Source organism: Curcuma longa, chromosome 17 (assembly GCF_044706935.1).
Source record: "Curcuma longa cultivar G26 ecotype Majalengka, Jawa Barat chromosome 17, ITB_CL_G26_1.1, whole genome shotgun sequence".
NCBI classification, from domain to species: domain Eukaryota; kingdom Viridiplantae; phylum Streptophyta; class Magnoliopsida; order Zingiberales; family Zingiberaceae; genus Curcuma; species Curcuma longa.
In genome coordinates, this window is record NC_133877.1 from 5,041,934 (window position 1) to 5,062,645 (window position 20,712).

General features: G+C 36.5%; 1 protein-coding gene across 1 annotated transcript in view; it reads left to right on the forward strand.

Moving 5' to 3' along the window:
* LOC141848455 (uncharacterized) overlaps positions 1-20,712 on the forward strand; it is a gene marked incomplete in the record, with an annotated part of 63,216 nt that overhangs the window by 13,068 nt on the left and 29,436 nt on the right. The window contains 3 exon segments of the mRNA XM_074736487.1: positions 1,815-1,891; positions 1,987-2,104; positions 4,599-4,682. Of these exon segments, the coding sequence (XP_074592588.1) occupies positions 1,815-1,891; positions 1,987-2,104; positions 4,599-4,682 (279 nt within the window).

Sequence of the window (20,712 nt, forward strand, 5' to 3'; positions counted from 1 at the left end):
TATCATAAAATAAACCACTTTAAATATCAACTTTTACAATGTATCCACTAAGAAGTGAATGATTGGACCCGTGATATACAATGATATATCAGCCTCACACAAATAGATATTGACCATGGGTGATCCCTCACTACTGTTAGGTACTGTGGTAAAAGGATAGGCAATTTTACTATTTAGTATTTCTTATCACCATTTATAGTAGTCATTTTTCACTTTAAATTTTTACATAACAACTTCCACCTTGAATTCACATCTTATTGATTAGTTTGAGGAACTTATGTAAGTTACCTTGTTCTTAAAGGTTGTGCTAATGTAACTGCGTAAAAGTAGTGGGTCTCTAAGTACAAGTTTATAGCATAAAAAGGTGTACAAGTATATACTTACAAATCAGCAAGTAGCTTGGATGGTAACACAATTTAAAGTTGTGTATAAAACAACTAGAGTAGCAATTTTTATGTTGTGAAAACAACCTAATGAATAAGTTGATCACCACATGTATGTTGTTTAGTTTCTTTGATAACCCATTTCACTAATCTAGTGTCATTTTAATTTCTTTTTTTAAAAGAATTGTAGTAACATAAATAATTCTTTTACACATTTAATCAGAGGTCTAAAACTTTATAAGGTCAGTGTGCTTCCCTTGAATTCACCTCTACAGAATAAGTATAGGAACAACTTAGAAAAGTTTAAGATAAACTAAAACTGAAAATAATAGAAAATTAAGAATTAATTAAATATTGAGGTCAATGGATCCAATTTTGATCCAACTACCCTAATACAACCCCAGTTAAAGAACCCAACTCCTACTCAACTGTTAATATCTTATTCTAATCCAAATACACTGACATAAATACTTGAACAACCTTAAAACATAGATATAATAAAACAAAGCTTTTTCGTCAATGATACGAAACATGTGAGCCAATCAAATCCAAATAACGATAACAAGTAATTATTAGTCCAGAATTGGCAATCATTTCCCAACATCAATAGGAGGTTACTCACCGAATCCTTACCTCCAAATTGATATTGATCGTGGTTGGGTGGCTATCTGATCTCAAAAGCCAATCTTATCAAATTATGGTGGATGCCAACTTCGGTATAAAAAGGGTATAGGAAGGAAATCAAATAGATGGGGGTGCTAAGGAGGGAAATTGACTGCCCTTTGATGTCCTCTTATGGAGAGGGTGACCTTTGAAAGGGGAAACAACAAGAAGGAGAAAAAAGGGTTTGGAAAAAAGGGGTGGCGATGGCAGCAGGGTTAGGCATTCTCCTCCATCTGATATAGCTAGAGTAGAATGTATATGAATCAGGCATGCTACTTTTCTTTCTGTTATCTCATAGAGCCAAAATTGATTATTTGGTTCTTGAGTTCTTTTTCAATGCCCCTCTCATTGTATGATAATTCCATCTGGGATAGTTTGAATTTTCAAATGTGAACAGTTGGCACATTGGATGTTTTTATTTGATATCAGCATAGCACATGGGTCTTTTTATCCCATTGTTGGATAAACAGATACTCTCATAATGTCATCTTATTATTGACACTCAGCTGCTGCTATTAACAATGAAGCTCCGTCAATTTAAAGCTTTATGTATTTATTTTTTTAATTGATTACACATTATTTTCAGTATTGCTATTAATGGCATTGCACACTATTATTTTTCCACGAAATGTATATGCCCCATAAATAATCAAATCTTATGCATTATTTTTATGTTCTTATTGCTTCCCTTAATTTACTTGGCTGCAATTATGATCATGTATCTTGTGATATATTAATCTTCTTAATGATGCCTTGTTTTTAATCTAGACACCTGCAATGGTTCCTTCCAGTCTTAAAGTGCATGATCCCTCTGCCATTCAGCTATATATGTCAAATTTTTTCAGGTAGCTGTCTATTCTACGTTGGAAACTTGACTTATGTATTTTGTATTATTTGATATTCCTGTGCACCGAGTTCAACAAGTTGCTTGCTTTTGTAGGAAGTATGGAATCTTTGTTTCCAAGAATCCAACTCTTGTCTTATGCTTATCATTGGCTATTCCTCTTCTTCTGTGCATAGGTCTTATTCATTTCAAGGTGGAAACACGTCCTCAGAAGGTATTCTTTAGGACAACTTTTGGACAATGTTACTAACTGACATTGTTGAAGTATTTGAAAACCTTTTTTCAATGGTTTTCAATGTATTTTCTGGTTTATTGTTCTTGTTATGAATTTGTAAATTCATGTTCATTCACAGTTGAACAAGTTGGATGAGCCAAACAGGCTTGACCAGCACAATGGTAGGATGACCCAAATGAGAAGGATGGTCAATTGGATCAGATTGGAAAGATTCTGCGAACTAGACAAATCAATTAAAATATTTTATAAACTCATATTTTATTATTACGAAAACTCTTACAGTCTAGTCATGGTGATGTTCCTACAAATGAAAAATAAGAAAGCTATAGTTATTATATTCTTATTCCATCAACTGAATTAATGAATGCCTATTTCTATCTTATTCCTTATCTATTCCATTGTCTAGGAGGAATTACTCCATTCCTTGTCTACCCCTCTTTGTGAACCAAAATGCCAATGGAGTTGCTTTATTAGTCATTTCTCTATTTTTTATTGTCCTGAAAGTGGTAATTTGGATGCTTGGGAATAGGCTATCAGCTAATTTGAAATTTGAATTATGAAGAAAAATATACGAATTAAAGTTTTTAATTAAGTAGGATTAAGACTGAATCAATGAGACATTTTAGCATGGTTTAAAATTTCGTTTTGTGCCGAGCTAAAAGGCGAAATTTACTATTCCACTTGGCATTGGCACTGCGGGGTCGCGAAGGCCGCTACGAACTCCACGGGGTTGCGACGACCTCTGCGGGTCGCGACGAACTCCACGGGGTGCAACGACCACGTCCGTGGGCACACGGGTGGCGATGCAAAAAAATAATTAGATTAAAATTTAAAATTTTAAGTTAATAATTTTAATCAACTCTCAGTTACAAATAGGACAACCTAAATAGGCTTAATCAAACTCTAATAAAATTATCCTATTAATTTAATATATATTTTTTATTTTAATTTCAAAATATATAAATAAAAATTTTATTTATCTATTTATCATATAAAAGCATTGCGATCTCATATATATATTTTTAAGTTATTTTTTTTGTATTTTTTAATATTTAGATTATTATTTTTTAATTAATATATTTTATATTTAAAGAATATTGAAACTATATTGGTATGACATGATACGATATTGAAACCGTGTTGTGAAACTTAGGCACAGATCAAGATTTTAAACCATGGTCTTATATTTTATCAGTAGTCAACAATTTCTCCTTGAATAATAGACCGAAAAATATCTAAAACTCTTAAAAGAATTTTAAATGTAGTATCTTTGACTATTTGGTTGATTCTTCATTGTTATTAAAATGCAAGATTTAAAATTTCAACTCGTGTCGGAGTTTCAGTCTTGGATTGGAATGATATGGTTTTGGTACCATATTGTGCCGAGCCAATATGGTTTTGGTGTTTTTTTAAAAAATTTTTAAATATAAGTGCTTATTAATTAAAAATTAATTTTATTAATATTTGATTATTAAAAATCTTACTATTGATATTACATTATGAGGTGTTGAGTTCATATTTCAATATTTTCTTACAAGACAATGACTATTAAATTTTATAAAAATTATTTAAGAAAAATAAGTAATTCTCAAAATTTAATACTAAATCTGAAACTATAAAATTATTTGAAGGTCTTAAATTATTTTTTGAATGTATTTGTAAATTTTTAATTTTTAAAAATTTATTTGAAATGTTTAAGAATTAAATTTTAGAAAAATTTTTATATTATTTTAAATTCACACTCAATTTGATTATTTTTAAAAAATTTAAAATAATTGTTAATGTTTTATTACTATTATTAATAATATATTATGTTTATAACTGGTATATATTATTAATAGATATATAATAATTAATAGTTTATTTATAATGAAAAATACCTATTTGAAAAATAAGAAATTTAATTTAATAAAAAATCTTGGTAGTAGCTGCGAGTGCTGTCACGGGTCATGACGCCCTTCATGACCTTGCGGGGCCACTGTGAGGTCATGATGACCTTGCGATCGCGATGCTAGTATGTTGCTGTTACCGGTTGGTGGGTGGGACAGTAAATTGCACCCGTGTTGATCGACACGGCATGAAATTTAAATGCATGAGAGTAGCTTCAATAGATGATAAAGTGAGAATAACTATATTGATATGATATAAGCATCTCCAAAGACCATTAATATTTGATAGTTATAGAATAGATTAGAGTGAAAAAAGTAAGGATAGTGAGGGGCTAATTAAAACTTTAGTTAACTTAGTAAATAAAAATTTAGTTGATTTTAATATTACTAGAACATAACCTTGTATGAACTTCAATGGAGGAATAATAGTTATGGAAGTTGACTCTGTATAATTGGAAGAAACACTGCTGGTTGACTGATGTTGATTTGTAATTTGTGTTTTTTCGGGGGTCATGGATTGGAAGTTTTGTTTTGTATATGCTCCTGACTCATTTCTTAATGTGATTTGATTTGTGATGCTACAGTTATGGGTTGGACCTGGAAGTAGGGCTGCTAAAGAGAAACAGTATTTTGATAGCCACCTTGCTCCTTTCTACAGGATAGAACAGGTATATATAATCATAGTTTTAAGTTTTAGTCCTTTATTATCTAAACAAGCTTCACTTGTCTGTGTGGTTGGGTGAAATCATGGAACCTATGTCTTGTTAATATTGAAGAAAGACAGAAGCAGTAACAACTAAGTACTAGGCAGATGATTTCAAGTGTATATGATTTTAAGGCTTTATACAATGGGGTGTCCATAGTAAATCTTAAGATGATCGAATCTTATAGTTCATTTCTGTTAGACACCACTTTCTCCCCATTATTTAGTCATCCACTTTTCATGCTAATCTACAATGTGTATATGCATTTTTGGTAAAAAATTATGAGCGGACACAGTTCGCTCAAATATATCAATGGAAACTGACAGCAGAGTACCTAAAAGAGACTGAAAAGAATTAAGAGAAGCAGAAATAGCAGTATATTCCAAAATGTGACTGAGGATCGAGTATCGGTTGATGTATAAGCCAAGGTTCAAAATCTCAAGCTGTAATGGAAGTTAGGTCTTGGAATGATACTCTTTTGGTATTTGTGCCGATATTTAGATGTATGGTGCAGGTGGTGAATTAGAGGTGAAGATTTTTGCATTTTGTTCCATTGGGAATGAGTTTTGATACTATCTTGTATGGACATAAGCTAAAAAATAATAATATTATCTTGACATAATTAAGACAACAATGCACAAGATATTATTTGTGTAGATTAGTATCGAGTTTTGGTGATTTATCTGAATGATATGATTCAATCGTTCCGCCTTGCACAACATGAGATTTCAAACCATAGTATAGATTGTTGATTGCTATGCTTGCACTTATATTTGACTCAACAACTGGAGTTGTAGAGATGAGATCAGCTTATGCAATACGTTCAATGCTCCATCCTTTTGTCCTAAAAATTTTGATTATGTGTTTCCCAAACTATGTACAGCCAAGCATGGATGCAATGTGTTTAAGAGCCAAGAAAAGCGAATAATTTTATTCTACATCAGATATCTAGCAATTTGCTCCTAGGACATGATAAAAACAAGTATAAATAAGAGCTCAGCTCTCCTTGTCCAGGTTGCAGAGAATCCTCCATCAACTACATTGGGGTCTTTCTAATAGCTTTAAGAGCCAAAATCTTGAACCATGAATATGAATATGAAGAATTTTAAAAGGTGAATAAGTGTCTGGTCTAAATGACTATATTAATTAGTCATGAATTAATTACTTATTAGTTAATTACTGCATTAATTGATTTTATGTTGATTAAACAATATTGTATCAAATCCTATATTAATTTATTATATTAATTGATTTCAAGTTGAAAAAAATTATAATCAACATTGTTCACTGTAAAATATCACTTTCTTTGCTGCAGTATATTCTCTGAATTAGTAAAATTTAAGTGTGTTATGCAGGATAGTATATTGCTTAAACTAGAAACTAGTAAAATTCTGAGAGTGTTTATTTGGTGCTGATAGCATGATAAAGTTATATTAGACAATAGATGTTAATGCAAAATTTAAATGACTTATTAATTGGTGGACTTATATTTAGAAGCATGTAACTATTGAAATTGTATGGGTATGTTAAGGTTTCAAAACCATACTGTTTGGGTCAGATTGAAACTCTGGCACGGATTGAAATTTCAAGCCTTGGTTTATCCATCTTAAATTTTAAAAAATTTTCTGTTTTGGTTATCATTTGATACTAATTTGGATTGTTTCACAATAATAGGAGAATATAATAATATTATATTTTTAAAAATAGTACTAATTAACTAAACTTTGTTATGCCAATCGACTATGTTAGATTGGGTCATTTCATTTATAATAAGGGTTCATTTGATAATCTTAAATTTAATTTAGACCAAAATATCACATAAATACTAATCATTTTTTAATCGTTAGAATGTTTTTACCTCAATCCATTTGACACGCCAATCTTGTTTAATGACCTTCTTTACTAGATCGATTGATTCTTCTAATCTAATCGCTATGCTAATTAAGCATGATTAATTTGAATGGGTTCATCAACCAAATTATATTATTTGCTTAGTCTAACTAGTCCTCTACTTTGCTCGCTTAGCAAGTCTTCTTTGCCTCCCGAGGTATAGCTGAATTGACTACTGTAGAGTAGATATTGTTATAATAGATAAGGATTGAATTTCAATGAAGTCGAGAAAAATATTCTTCTTCATAATGGCCAACTGCAGCTTCTCGATTTTCAAATAATGTAGCATCCCCACCACATCAGTAAATGAGTTATAATTCGAGAATAGATTACTTTGACAGCCTAAGTTTTTCTATAATTCTGAAAATTAATGAAATTTTTTTATGATTATCTTTCGATTTTAAAACTGAGTTAATTAAAATGTACAGTGAAACTTAATTGAAATTGAATTAATTAATTTACTAAATTTTAATTTAAATACTTATAATTTAAATTTTAAAAAAATTAATGAATTATATTTAGTAATTTAATGAATTATTTTATTAAATTAATTATTTTAACAAATTATTTAATTAAAAAATATATTAATTTATTTTAATTTTAAAAAATAAAATTAATGAATTATATTTATTATTTTAATGAATTATTTTATTAAAATATATATATTTTTATGAATTATTTTGTTAAAATATTAAATTTATTTTAAATTTTTAAAAATAAAATTGATGAATTATATTTATTAATTTAATGGATTATTATATAAACATATAATTATTTTAAAAAATTATTTCATTAAAATAAAAGTAATGAATTATATTTATTAAAATAATTATTTTATTAAAAATATATGTATATTTTTATATTAAAATCTTAAAAATAAAATTAATGAATTATATCTATCAATTTAATGAAATTTTTTATTAATAAATGTATAACTTTATTTTAAATTTCAAAACAATTAATTTAACAAATTCTATTTATTAAATTAATTAATTATTTTATTAAAATAATTATTTTATTAAAAATATATAAATTTATTTTAAATTTAAATTTTATTTTTTTATTTATATATTATTAAATTTTTTTATCATCATTAATATTAATAATATTATTATTAATTTATTTTAAAAATAAATTAAATTAAGAGTCATATAGGAAATATTAAATTGATTATTTTTTATTTGTTCTAAATAAATAAATTGAACTAGATAATATTAGATTATATTTTATACCTTATATATAACCTCGGTTATGTGTATCCAGTAATCCCATAACTAAGATTATATTTGATGACTTAAATCAAATACACCCTAAAAGCTTAATAAGTCTTCTTGATTTGTCGTAACTAATCAATCAACATAGTGAGTAAAGCAACTATGTTCAATCCCTCTCACCCTAATCAATCAACTCAATTTACCCAATTTGCATCACCATTAATCTACTCGATGTAGATTTTATTTATTTAACGATAACTTATTAATAAGCTACATTTTGATTTGATAGTAAAAAAATATCGTTGAAACAATTAACAAGACATACGAAAGACTTATCAATTTATTTATTTTTGTAAATCTATTTTTTCTTATAAAATTAAGTTTATTTTTTTTAAAATAAATGAAATTAACTTCTAAAACTTATTAAAAGTAAATGCTGTGATAAATATTATTTTAAATATTTAGTATAAATTTGTTATATCTTTTTGAAAAAACAATTAATTTAATAAATCACGATTAATAAATAGAAGAATTACACGTCATGATTAATTTAATTGGGCCCGTTAATCCAAATTTCATGGTCTTCAGGCGTAATCTTTCCCGCGCCACGGAGACGTCCATCTGTTGCGCGGTCCGACCATGAACCGATGCGTTCTCGCGCTGTGCACTGTCTCCGTGACTCCATGGAGGCTCGCGCCGATCAGAGTTCGCATCAGGAACATGACAAATAACATATGTGGAGTGGGCCGGCCAAAATTTGAACCCATCTCTAGACGAGGAGCGCAGCGTTCCGACCCGATAACAACTTCCATTACAAAAAATTACGTATTAGCGACGGAAATGAACCGTCGCTAATCTGTCGCAAATGAAGAATAACGATCAATTAGCGACGGAATAATCCCGTCGTGGATTTTTTTAGTCGTTGACGTCATTTTAGCGACGACATTTAATTTCCGTCGCTAAATAGCGACGGAATAAATACGGAATTATTTATTCCGTTGCTAATATTTGCGATGGCCAAATATATCTATCGCTAATATTTAGTGACAATTTTTTTTTTCCGTTGCAAAAATTAGCGACGGAAATTAAATTCCGTCGCTAAATCCCGATATGACCACGTGGAGGATGAAAGACAACTAGCGACAGAATAATAAAATTCCGTCGCTACATTTTGAAATGTAATAAAAAAATATTTCTTCTTTAGTGACGGAATTTATAATTTCGTCGCTAATTAGCGACGAAAATTTATTATTCTATCGCTAAATTTAAAAAAATTTAAAAAAATATTCCTTACTTAGATTCCGTCGTTAATAATTTATTTTTTTTAATATTTTTTTTATTTTTCAAAATTCCCTGTTTACATAACAATCAATCCAATATAACATAACACTAATACACTGATAAGTCAACAATGATACACTCCAATATAATATAACACAACACTTATACAATCTGAACACAACACTGATAATATAACATAACACAATACTAATACAATATCTGAATACAACACACATGTCAAAATATCTGATATACTCCAATACAATCTGAATACAATAATATAAATACAAATATCTGGATACACTGATACTATATCAAATGTCAAAATACAAGAACTGATTAAAATTATATCTAAATGAACCGAGGCAAAATAGAAGATCCTACAAAAAAGACAATAAGATAGGTTAGTAATAACTTAATAATAACAAGGTATTTAAAAAATGCATGTTTACAAGTAATAACTTAAAAAAAATTAGAAGTAATAGAAATGTTAACATACCTCATAGGCAGCTACTGATCAGGAGTATTAGGGTCCTGAGTGTCTGTATCAGCGTCCACACGTCGCAGCTGATCGTAACATGGCATGGGGGCGTCGGGCCCATGGCATCCATGAAGGTCGCCATCTTCTGCGCAAGCCGATCGTAATTCTGTTGCGACGCCTCTAATGCGGTGAGTCGATCCTTTTATTCTTGATTTTTTTATAGGGCTTCTATCGCAGAAAATGATCCGCTGAGACGACCCCTGGCTCTAGGAGCCATCACACGATCATATACGACTCTCGCCTGAGACCCTAGACCGTAGAGGGTGGAGTTCTTCTTCCTCCCACCGACCATTTCATAGTATATCTCATTCAACTGGTCGGTTGAGAGATTCTGCCTCTCCCCTCCCTCAACAGCAGGTGCAGACGCCTGTGCAACTCTAACAGACATTTCAGCCTGTTTAAAATTAAATTAATATAAAATTGAAGATTAGAAAAAATAATTACATTATTGAAATGTGTCTTCGAAAAAATCTTTCAACAAGTAGAAGGGCGTTGTAACTCGTGCTCCTGAAAATATAAAAATATAATTAAATAAAAATCAAATTATTACTAATTAAATAATTCTAATACAAATATATTAATTGTAAACTTACCAAGTCCAAGGTATGCTCAACAATAGAACGGGATCCCGCTGTATGCTTTATGGATCCGGTGCTAGGGCCAGCCAACTCAGTGTTTCTGTTGGATCGAGCTGTTGCTGCATTTGCCTGCCATCTTTCTGCTTGCCATATGACTTGCCATGCAACCCAGATGTCCTCTGGGATCCAAAATGGTCAGGTGCCCTTTCTTCTGCATTTATATAATTTGGCATAAGCAGCATTTCAGGTGTCTTTAAACTCCTGCTCGTGCCCTGGCTCACAAGTATATTTTTTTTGCAAGTAAAAAAATCAATTAGTAGAAACAAAAAACTTCATTGGCGATTAAAATGACTTACCACAAACACATCATAGTAGAAGCTTCGCATGTCCTGGTCGACATGCCTCCAAGTATGCCCTGAACGACATACTCGCTCGTGAAATTTACTAGAAATGTACGCCGCAACTTTGTGACCATCGGGCGTAAAACTGCAATATTATAAAACATATAAATGTTAAACATATGACATGCAATTATTTATAAATTAAAAATTACTAATAATACTAATACTTACCACCCGCCAACAACTCTCAAAACAGTACGACCACCGGGTATTGCTGCCTGATATGAATATCTGTATATGCAAAATAACATTATAACACAAAATTTGTTTGAAATAAAAATGACGCAGTCACTACCTGTTGTGATTGGGCAAGCCCACAAGAAAGTTACAAGTAACATTATAGAATGTGATGTTGGCACCAACATGATTTTAGTATCAGTGATGTTGGCAACATGCTCATGTAAACAAATGATAAACATACTACTGTAGAAATATGCTACTGTAGGAATACTTAAGCATGATAGTTATTGCATCTTAAAACAAGAAGTATCCCTGAAAGTGCTTCTGATACATTATTTTTACAGTAGAAGCTATAATCATTGATTATCTTTGATTATACAAGAGACTAAGTATATACAAATAGAAGTTTCTTATTCATTATTAGCATTCATAATTGCCTCATAATTACTTTTTTTGTTGCTTCCTATAACTCTCCCTCCACTCTAGTTCCTAGTGATTCCTTCAGATTTTTGGAAACTTACAGAAGGTTTTTTAGGGTCTTGCAAATTTCAGAGCTGATGAAGAGCAAGTTGTAACCAGCATGCATTGTGGAAGGAGAATAGTGGTTTATGTTTGCATTTGATTGATAAGTGAATTATCATGAACATAGCTTAATAACATTTAGGTGAGAGTGATGTTCTAGAGCTACTAAATTGTTAATAAGTTTTCTCATTGGGTATATCATATTGGCAACAAGGAGAAAGAAACATATTTATCAAATGAGAAAATTGCTTTAACAATGGTATCATGTTAGTTATTGCAGAGTTTTACTGTTAAACTTTCAGATTCTAAGCAAAGAGAGATCAATTGAGCAATTAATAAATCTCCTAATCTATATTTATGGTCTATTATAATAGCAACTATCTATACCATGATCGAGTTTGATGAGCTAAGGATATTAAAAGATCGATTAATATATTGCTTAGACAATTATTAATCTAACAGTTTGCTTTCTGAAAAAAGAAAAAAAAAGCAACAAGCTAAAACTATGGAATATACAATTAGGTGAAGCACAACATAATACATAGCTTCTAATAGCCGGCAAAAGGAGGTATTAATTAAGAAAAGAGTGCAAATTTTGCTTGGTCTATAGTAGTGATGGAGACCTTAAAAGATGCAAAGCATGCACACTTTAGGTTCTCTCTGTAGAACATTTGGATGCAAATTAGCAGTTAAATATGAAACATAGAACAAAGGAAAATTAAATAGTAAAAGATACAGTATAAAAAAGTTAAAATGGTCAGACAAGGAACATAACTATAGTCAATTCTTGATAATCTCCCTGACATCCATCTATTTCACAACATCTTTTTGATACATCCCTTTTCTCTTATAAATTACATCCCTTTTCTTTTACTGCCAATGCGAAAATTTTTCGAAAATGGCTTCTTCTTCCACTGTTCTTTCTGTCCACGACGTGCTCATCTGCTACGTGGTCGAACACGACACCTACCACCGGTTGGTCGTGCTCGGCCACTCCTCCATTGACGTCCAAAATATCGTCGCCATCCTCATGTGGCTCGACACCATCGACGTCAACGTTGAACCGAGATTCTGTTCGCTAAATAGTGACCGAACCGGGATTCGGTCGCTAAATATTAACGACCGAATCGTAGTTCGGTCGCTAAGGATCACTAAAATTCTTCCCACGCCATCCAATTCTAAAATTAGCGACCCACTTAAATTTCAGTCGTTATTTTAGCGACCGACATTTCATTTCCGTCGCTAAATAGCGACCGAGTTTTAATTTCGATTGCAAATTAACGACCGATCAAATTTCCATCGCTAATATAGCGACCGAATTATTTTCAATCATTAATTTAGCGATCGATATTAATTCAGTCGCTAAATAGCAATCGAAATTAAAAATCAATTGCTAAAATAGCGATCGAAATTTAATCGGTTCGCTAACTCCGCCGCTATTTATGGGTTTTTTTTGTAGTGAACGCCCTCGCGCAACTCCACATCCACGCCAACAGCACCGCCATCGTCTTTGGCATCGCCAACGAAGCCAAGGTCATCCTCGGTTGCTTTCTCAGGTACGAGCCCCCCGTCCTCGATGCCCTCGTCGCCCTCCCTCTCATCGCCTCCCGCCCGCTCAACCTCCTATTCTTCCAACACCACGCACTTTGCTATTCGGAGCCTCACCGACATTCTCATTAGCATTGGCCAGGTCATCTTTAACGATAGATTGCAGGACATCTTGACTTGGTACGACACAACGGTGGCGGAAGCCTACAGGCTGAATCTGTCACCTCTTCAGTTACCGCCGGAGCTGGCGATGCCCTCCGCGGACGCCGTTGCGGAGCTGTCGACGGTGTCAGAGGACCAACGTTCGATCTTTGTCACATTCTCCAAGAGGCATCCCCTGAACCAAGAAGAAATCGTGGAGTACTTCACCAGTAAATTGGGGAAGTGCTTAGAGAAAGTGTGGGTGCCGTATTTCACAAGATCTTCTTGATACATCCCTTTTCTCCTATAATTTACATCTCTTTTCTCTTGCTGCCAATGCTCAATTTCTTCGAAAATGGCTTCTTCTTCCACTATTCTTTTCGTCCGCGACGTGCTCCTCCGCTACGTGGTCGAACAAGACGCCTACCACCGGTTGGTCACGCTCGGCCACTCCTCCACCGACGCCCGAAATATCGTCGCCATCCTTATGTGGCTCGACACCATCGACGTCAACGTTGAATCCGGGATTCGGTCGCTAAATAGCGATCGACCGAACCGGGATTCGATCGCTAAATATTAACGACCGAATCGTAGTTCGCTAAATATTCTACTAAGGGTCGCTAAAATTCTTCCCACGTCATCCAATTCTAAAATTAGTGACCCAATTAAATTTCAGTCGTTATTTTAGCGACCGACATTTCATTTCCGTCGCTAAATAGCGACCGAGTTTTAATTTCGATCGTAAATTAACGACCGATCAAATTTCTATCGCTAAAATAGCGATCGAATTATTTTCAATCGTTAATTTAGCGACCGATATTAATTCGGTCGCTAAATAGTGATCAAAATTAAAAATCGATCGCTAAAATAGCGATCAAAATTTAATCGTTCGCTAAATCCATCGATATTTGTGGGTTTTTTTTGTAGTGAACGCCCTCGCGCAACTCCACATCCATGCCAACAGCCCCGCCATCGTGTTCGGCATCGCCAACGAAGCCAAGGTCATCCTCAGCTGCTTTCTCAAGTACGAGCCCCCCGTCCTCGATGCCCTCGTCGCCCTCCCTCTCATCGCCTCCCGCCCGCTCAACCTCCTATTCTTCCAACACCACCGCAACTCTACCATTCGGAGCCTCACCGACATTCTCATCAGCATTGGCCAGGTCATTTTTAACGATAGACTACAGGGCATCTTGACTTGGTACGACACGATGACGGCGGAAGCCTACAGGCTGAATCTGTCACCTCTTCAGTTACCGTTGGAGCTGGCGACGCCCTCCGCGGACGCCGTTGCGAAGCTATCGACGGTGCCAGAGGACCAACGAGATATTTGTCACGTTCTCCAGAGGACCAACGATCGATGAAGCTTATTGTAAGATACCGAAAAAATTTTGCCATGGATACGAAAAGATTCGTCTCGCGAAGACGAACCAAACGAAACTTGTTTGGACCAAATCGGAGGTCGTTTGACCCCTGAACCAAGCGAACCAAATTCAAACCCGGTTTGCTACAGTACCGGTTTAGGATGGGTTGGTTTAGTCAAGTTCGGTTCACTTGAGTTCCGAGTTGGGTTTGCTGGTTCAGTTGGTTGGACTGGATTCAGAGTTGGGTTTAGGGGATATAGGGTTAATGGGTTATTGGATCTAAACCCGTTAAGCTAAACCCATCCTATAAGAAAGCTACAGTACTTCCCTATTCCCGATCGCGATTTCTCCTCTTCGTTTCTTCCGTGACCGCGCCTCCGCCCTGTTCTTCGTCGCCGACGCAAGAGCGAGAAGCTCAGTCGACGACGCCGGAGCTAGAGGTCGAAGGAAAGGATCGACGATCGGAGCTGGTGTTGCTGAGGCGGGATCTCGCCGGGAGGGAGCTGGATCGGGCGGCGACAGATCGCGGAGGGGAAGCCGAACAGGTAAGAATCGAAGGTTGATTTCGGTTTGAACTTGGATTTTTCTTAGATCTAGGGTTTGTGTTTCCAGAACCTAGATCGGGAGTTGGTCTTCCCTTTGGACGCTGGTCGATCGATCCGTGCCGCTGTTTTCTCCGCCGAAGGGAGAGGGTGAGCTGGCCGACGGCGAACCAGTGAAGAGGAGGCCGATAGGTGAGTCTGGATTGAGCTTGGTTTGATTTGTTCAGTGTTCTTGAGTTGGAAATGTTTATGGGTTTGTTGATGGATGAGTTCGGGTAGTTGAAGGTGCTGGCCGATTGGAGCTTGAGGAAGCTTCGGCAGCAAACAAGAGGAAGGAGAAGAGAAAGAGGATTTAGGGCTTGATTGGGCTTAAATTTTTAGGTAAGCCTTAAATTGATTAAGGTACTTCTTGATCAGGTTTGTTTATTAAGAATGAATTGATTTTTATGGATTAGGATGTGGAAATAGTTCTGTTTTGAGAGGACCAGATCTAAAGGTTGAGCTTTGTTAGCTGGGCCGATGCATTGCTTTGATTTAGTTGAGGTTTGTTCAGGAGGAATGAATGGTTTCCTAACTATGGATTGGATGGATCTAATTAGGTTTGTATGTTGTTTTATTTGAGATTTAGTTGATTGGATTGTTAGTAAAGGTGATAGATGTTATCCTTTGATACAGGACTTTGATTTGAGTTGATTGATTCGGTAGCGGTTATTATTGGAGATTCTTTGCGATTATACGCAACCAATCGGAAGGCGGGTACCTTGACTTATCTTTTATAGATATGTCTTTATTGATATGTGTATTGCATGCTATCAGTAATTCATGATCCTGTTCGTATTTATTTCACTTGATACCATGATCTGCTTTCTATACCAGTTATTAGTGCTATTTGATAGTATTAGATACTTACTCATATTGTGGATATCAGTAGTCTTTTATCTGAGATCATCTGATACCTTTGCCATGTTTGGTTATCTGATACTTATTGATGTTTTGATACCACCTGATACCTGTTCATATGCTTTAGCTTGGTTTATCTTATTCTGTATCGGTGTTTATGATAGACATGAGACTTTACCTCATTATGGTTATTGGAGCATATGACATGGACTGGTAGATGGATAGGTGGTGCATGGATCATACTTATGGATATGTAGTTGGATATATGATGCATGGACTAGTGTCATACATCATGCTTGCATATATTGCATACTGACGTGCGGGATTCCATTGTTGTTGAGTCCGGCGTCAGTTACATGCGGGCTACCAACCAAAGGGTGTGTGTAATTGCATGTCTTGTGATCATCTGCTCCTGCTCCTATTTTAGTCGAGTCGCTCCTATTATAGTGGTAGCACAGTTTGAGCCCGTCACTCGTATATGATTTACACACACACTCCACTCATGGGTTAGTGGAACCTTTAGGTTGGTGCATACTTGCCCTGACAGGAGCTCCGCTAGGCCACCCAGGATAGTGGTTTCATAGCGTGGTAGCATACAGGGATCCCTCCTCTGTCATTGTGACCAGGAGATGAGAGCTTGCTCGCCCACTTATGATTTGGGTACCAGGATAGGTGTACACCTTGAGGACATCCTGTCCACTCGGTCACGCAGGAGCAGTGACGGCAGAGTGCACAGAGGTCACAGCCCTACCCACTCGACGACTTCACCACTGTGGATGAGTACTCAGACGGGTTTTAGTTCCCACGCGACCTCACCACTAGAGGGGTGACTGATCTGACTGGCGTCAGGGGTGACCAGGACATGCATTGCACCATGTGCATACTGCACTATTGCATTTGTTTGTGATTGTTGCACTTGTTTGATGCACTTGGATGACATGCATATACAGGATACCTATGTGTTGGTTTGGGGATTTCCTTTCACCTTACTATTGTTTATCGGACTCTGGTATGTACAGATCTACTGTTATTCAGTTTTCTACCTTATTTACCTTCCAGTAGACTGTACAGCATGTTATTACTGTTGATAGCTTTTATACACATATCTGCTAGATACCCGCTGAGTTTCTTTTGGAACTCACCCCGTTTACCTGTATGTCTATTTCAGGTTGATGCCGTCTGGAGAGCTGCACTGCTAGTCCCGAACCACATTGTGTTTTGGTTTATTTTCTTTACAGATACCAGTGTATTTGGACTTATTAGACTTCTTGTCGTGTTTTTCCTTTGAGTACTTGGTTTTCCGCTGATTCGATATTTTTGATTTCCATTATCGAGTTACCTATACGGATTTATGGATGGATTGATATGCATGCGTGTATGACGTTAATACTTTTATGGATGCATTTCATATATAGTAGGATGTGTTGAGTGGCCGTGTGGGTCACATTTATTTCTATTTTACTTGTATAAATCCATAGCCTGTTATGGATTGGCCGTGTGGGCCTTATATATGTGTATGTATTCAGGGAAAGTCAATTGTTACAGGGGAGATGCTGCCGAAATTTCTCGGAAAGCCGTCTCCCGGGGCGTAACAATTTATTTGGTATCAGAGCAGGTTTGGTCTTTCGGAGTTATCATTTTCGGATTTGTCGTTGCATTGTTGAGTCTATCTGATACCAATTTATTTGGTATCAGAGGTTAGGTCATTTCGGGAGTTATCATTTCGGATTTTCGTTGTGTTGAGTCTATCTGATACCAATTTGTGGTATCAGAGGTTTGGTCTTTCGGGTAGTTTTGCGTTTGTTTATTTTCGGCGTTTCGGATTTACGCATTTTCGGAGTCATATTGTGATCAGATCATGGGACTAAGCAGTGGCAGAACATCTCCAGACAGCAACAGGTAAAAATTTTTATTTTTAAATTTGATACGGGTAGTTATGTTGGGGTTCGTTCTCGTTATGACTACTCTGATTTTATATACGAGGGGCTTGTTAGAGAGATTTTTGATATGGGTAGTTTTGGTGGACGCAATTAATATGGTCCAAACTACCATGATGGCAGATAGCTATCAATGGAGGAAATAAAGGATTGAAACTCTGTTTTTAGATGACGATGGTAGGAGGCTTGAGGAGTGGAGTTCCTTAGTTGTGTAACGCTGAGATGATAGTTCATAGCTTCCATTACAGTTGTGATATGGTTCACAATAATAATGAGTATAATGATGGGGTTTGGAGTTGCTGAGAAATGTACTATGAGGTGTTGCAGAGTTCAGTTCCAGGATTAAGACCGATTATATATGGATTAATGGGTCTGTATTGGAAGGGATCTGAACCAGGATTGTTGAGTATATTGAGATAAAGAGAAGTGGTAGCTCAGTGTCCGATACGGTTTCTTTGTTCGCTTCAGTGGCAGACTCAGACTCAGAACCAGCCGCAGCAGCCTTTGGCAGTACCACTACCCCCACCACTGCCAGAGACTGGACGGATTCATGCGGTTACCAGGGAGGAGGCACAGCGAGCCGACGGATCGGTTTTCCGTGGTACGATTTTATTATATGCATTTACGGCTGATATGTTAGTAGATACTGGTAGTTCCCATTCCTTTATATCTCGTACATTTATGAGGGAGATTGGTAGACTACCTACACTTAGACAGCAGCAGTTGACAGTATCCCTACCTTCTGGGGATAGATTAGAGGTCACACAGGAGGTTAGAGGATGTCCGTTAGATTTTGGTGACATGATATTGACAGTTGATTTGTTAGTACTCGATATGATTGAGTTTGATATCATACTTGGCATGGATTGGTTGACAGTTTATCATGCCACAGTTGATTGTCAGGCGAGGGTGGTTACTTTTCGACCTCCTAACCAACCCTCGTGGGATTTCACTGGCATCAGAGGCGACGGTATATCTACGATTTCTGCGATGCAAGCGCAGAAGCTTCTGTCACATGGCTGTCAGGGTTTTCTTTTATCTATGATCAGTAGTGACAGCAGCGGTAGCTCTCAGCTCTCAGACGTCCCAGTAGTTCGAGAGTATCCAGACGTATTTCCAGATGAGCTACCAGGCTTGCCTCCCAGAAGGCAAGTGGATTTTACTATTGAGCTGATTCCGGGGACAGCACCGGTATCGAAAGCTCCGTATCGTATGGCACCGAGGGAGTTGGACGAGCTAAAGGTCCAGCTCCAAGAGTTACTGGATCGGGGTTTCATCAGACCGAGTGTTTCACCGTGGGGTGCTCCAGTGCTGTTTGTCAGAGAAGAAAGATGGTACTCTGAGGTTATGCATAGATTACAGACAGCTGAATGCAGTGACCGTCAGAAACAAGTACCCTTTACCACGGATTGAGGATTTATTTGATCAGCTTAGAGGCACATCAGTGTATTCTAAGATTGATCTGCGATCTGGGTATCATCAGATGAGAGTCAGAGATTCAGATATTCAGAAGACGGCATTTCGTACCAGATACGGTCATTACGAGTTTTTGGTAATGCCATTTGGGCTTACCAATGCTCCAGCGGTGTTTATGGATCTGATGAACCGTATTTTTCTGGAGTATTTAGATCAGTTTGTTATTGTCTTCATTGATGACATCTTGATCTACTCGCGTTCCGAGGAGGAACATGCACAGCATCTTCGCATAGTTTTGGAGATTCTCAGACGACACAGTTTATATGCGAAGTTTAGCAAGTGTGCATTTTGGTTATCATCAGTCGGTTTTCTGGGACATGTGGTTTCTAGTGGCGGCATATCAGTAGACCCCCAGAAGATCGAGGCTGTTACCAGTTGGGAGCAGCCGAAGACAGTTCAGGAGATCCGCAGTTTCCTGGGCTTAGCGGGATACTACAGACGGTTTGTTGAGGATTTCTCCCGCATTGCGATGCCATTGACACGTCTTACTCGGAAAGGCGTGAAGTTTGTATGGACAGAGGATTGTGAGACCAGCTTTCAGGAGCTGAAGCGGAGGCTAGTGACAGCACCCATATTAGTGTTACCCTCCGGAGAGGATGGTTTTGTATTATACACCGACGCATCTCTTCAGGGTTTGGGCGCGGTGTTGATGCAGCACGGGCGGGTAGTCTCTTATGCTTCTCGTCAGTTGAAGGAGCATGAGAAGAACTATCCAGTACACGATTTAGAGTTGGCCGCCATCATCTTTGCTTTGAAGATCTGGCGACACCATTTGTATGGCATTACATTTGAGATTCTTACCGATCATAAGAGTCTCAAATATCTGTTTACCCAGAAGGAACTCAATCTTCGACAGAGGAGGTGGATGGAGTTCCTGAAGGATTACGATTGCACTATTGGCTACCATCCAGGGAAAGCCAATGTGGTTGCGGATGCACTTAGCAGGAAGTCCAGAGGGACTTTGGCTTGTCACAGAGTGTTGGTCACAGAGTTAGTTCAGAGATTTTCTGAGTTGGGCCTTGAGGAGCAGAGACAGACAGAGCAGGGTATTCTGGTTACTATGGTTGCTCAGTCTTCGATCAGGACGAGGATCCGAGAGGCTCAGGCTGGTGATCAGCATCTTCAGTTTGTTAGCAGTCAGATATCCTCTGGACAGCAGACTGAGTTTACCCGAGATGATGAGGGCGTGATATATTTTCGAGGTAGATTATGTGTTCCTGAGTCTCACCCAGTCAGAGAGGAGTTACTTCAGGAGGCTCATCGCTCTCGTTTTGCTATCCACCCAGGCGGGACCCGTATGTACCGAGACTTGAGACGGGCCTATTGGTGGAATGGCATGAAGAAAGACATCGTGGATTTTGTAGCTAGATGTCTTGTGTGTCAGCAAGTGAAGGCTGAACATCAGAGACCGGCTGGTCTCTGGATCGACTGGCAGAGCTATACAGCCGTGAGATTATCAGACTACATGGTATTCCGTTGAGT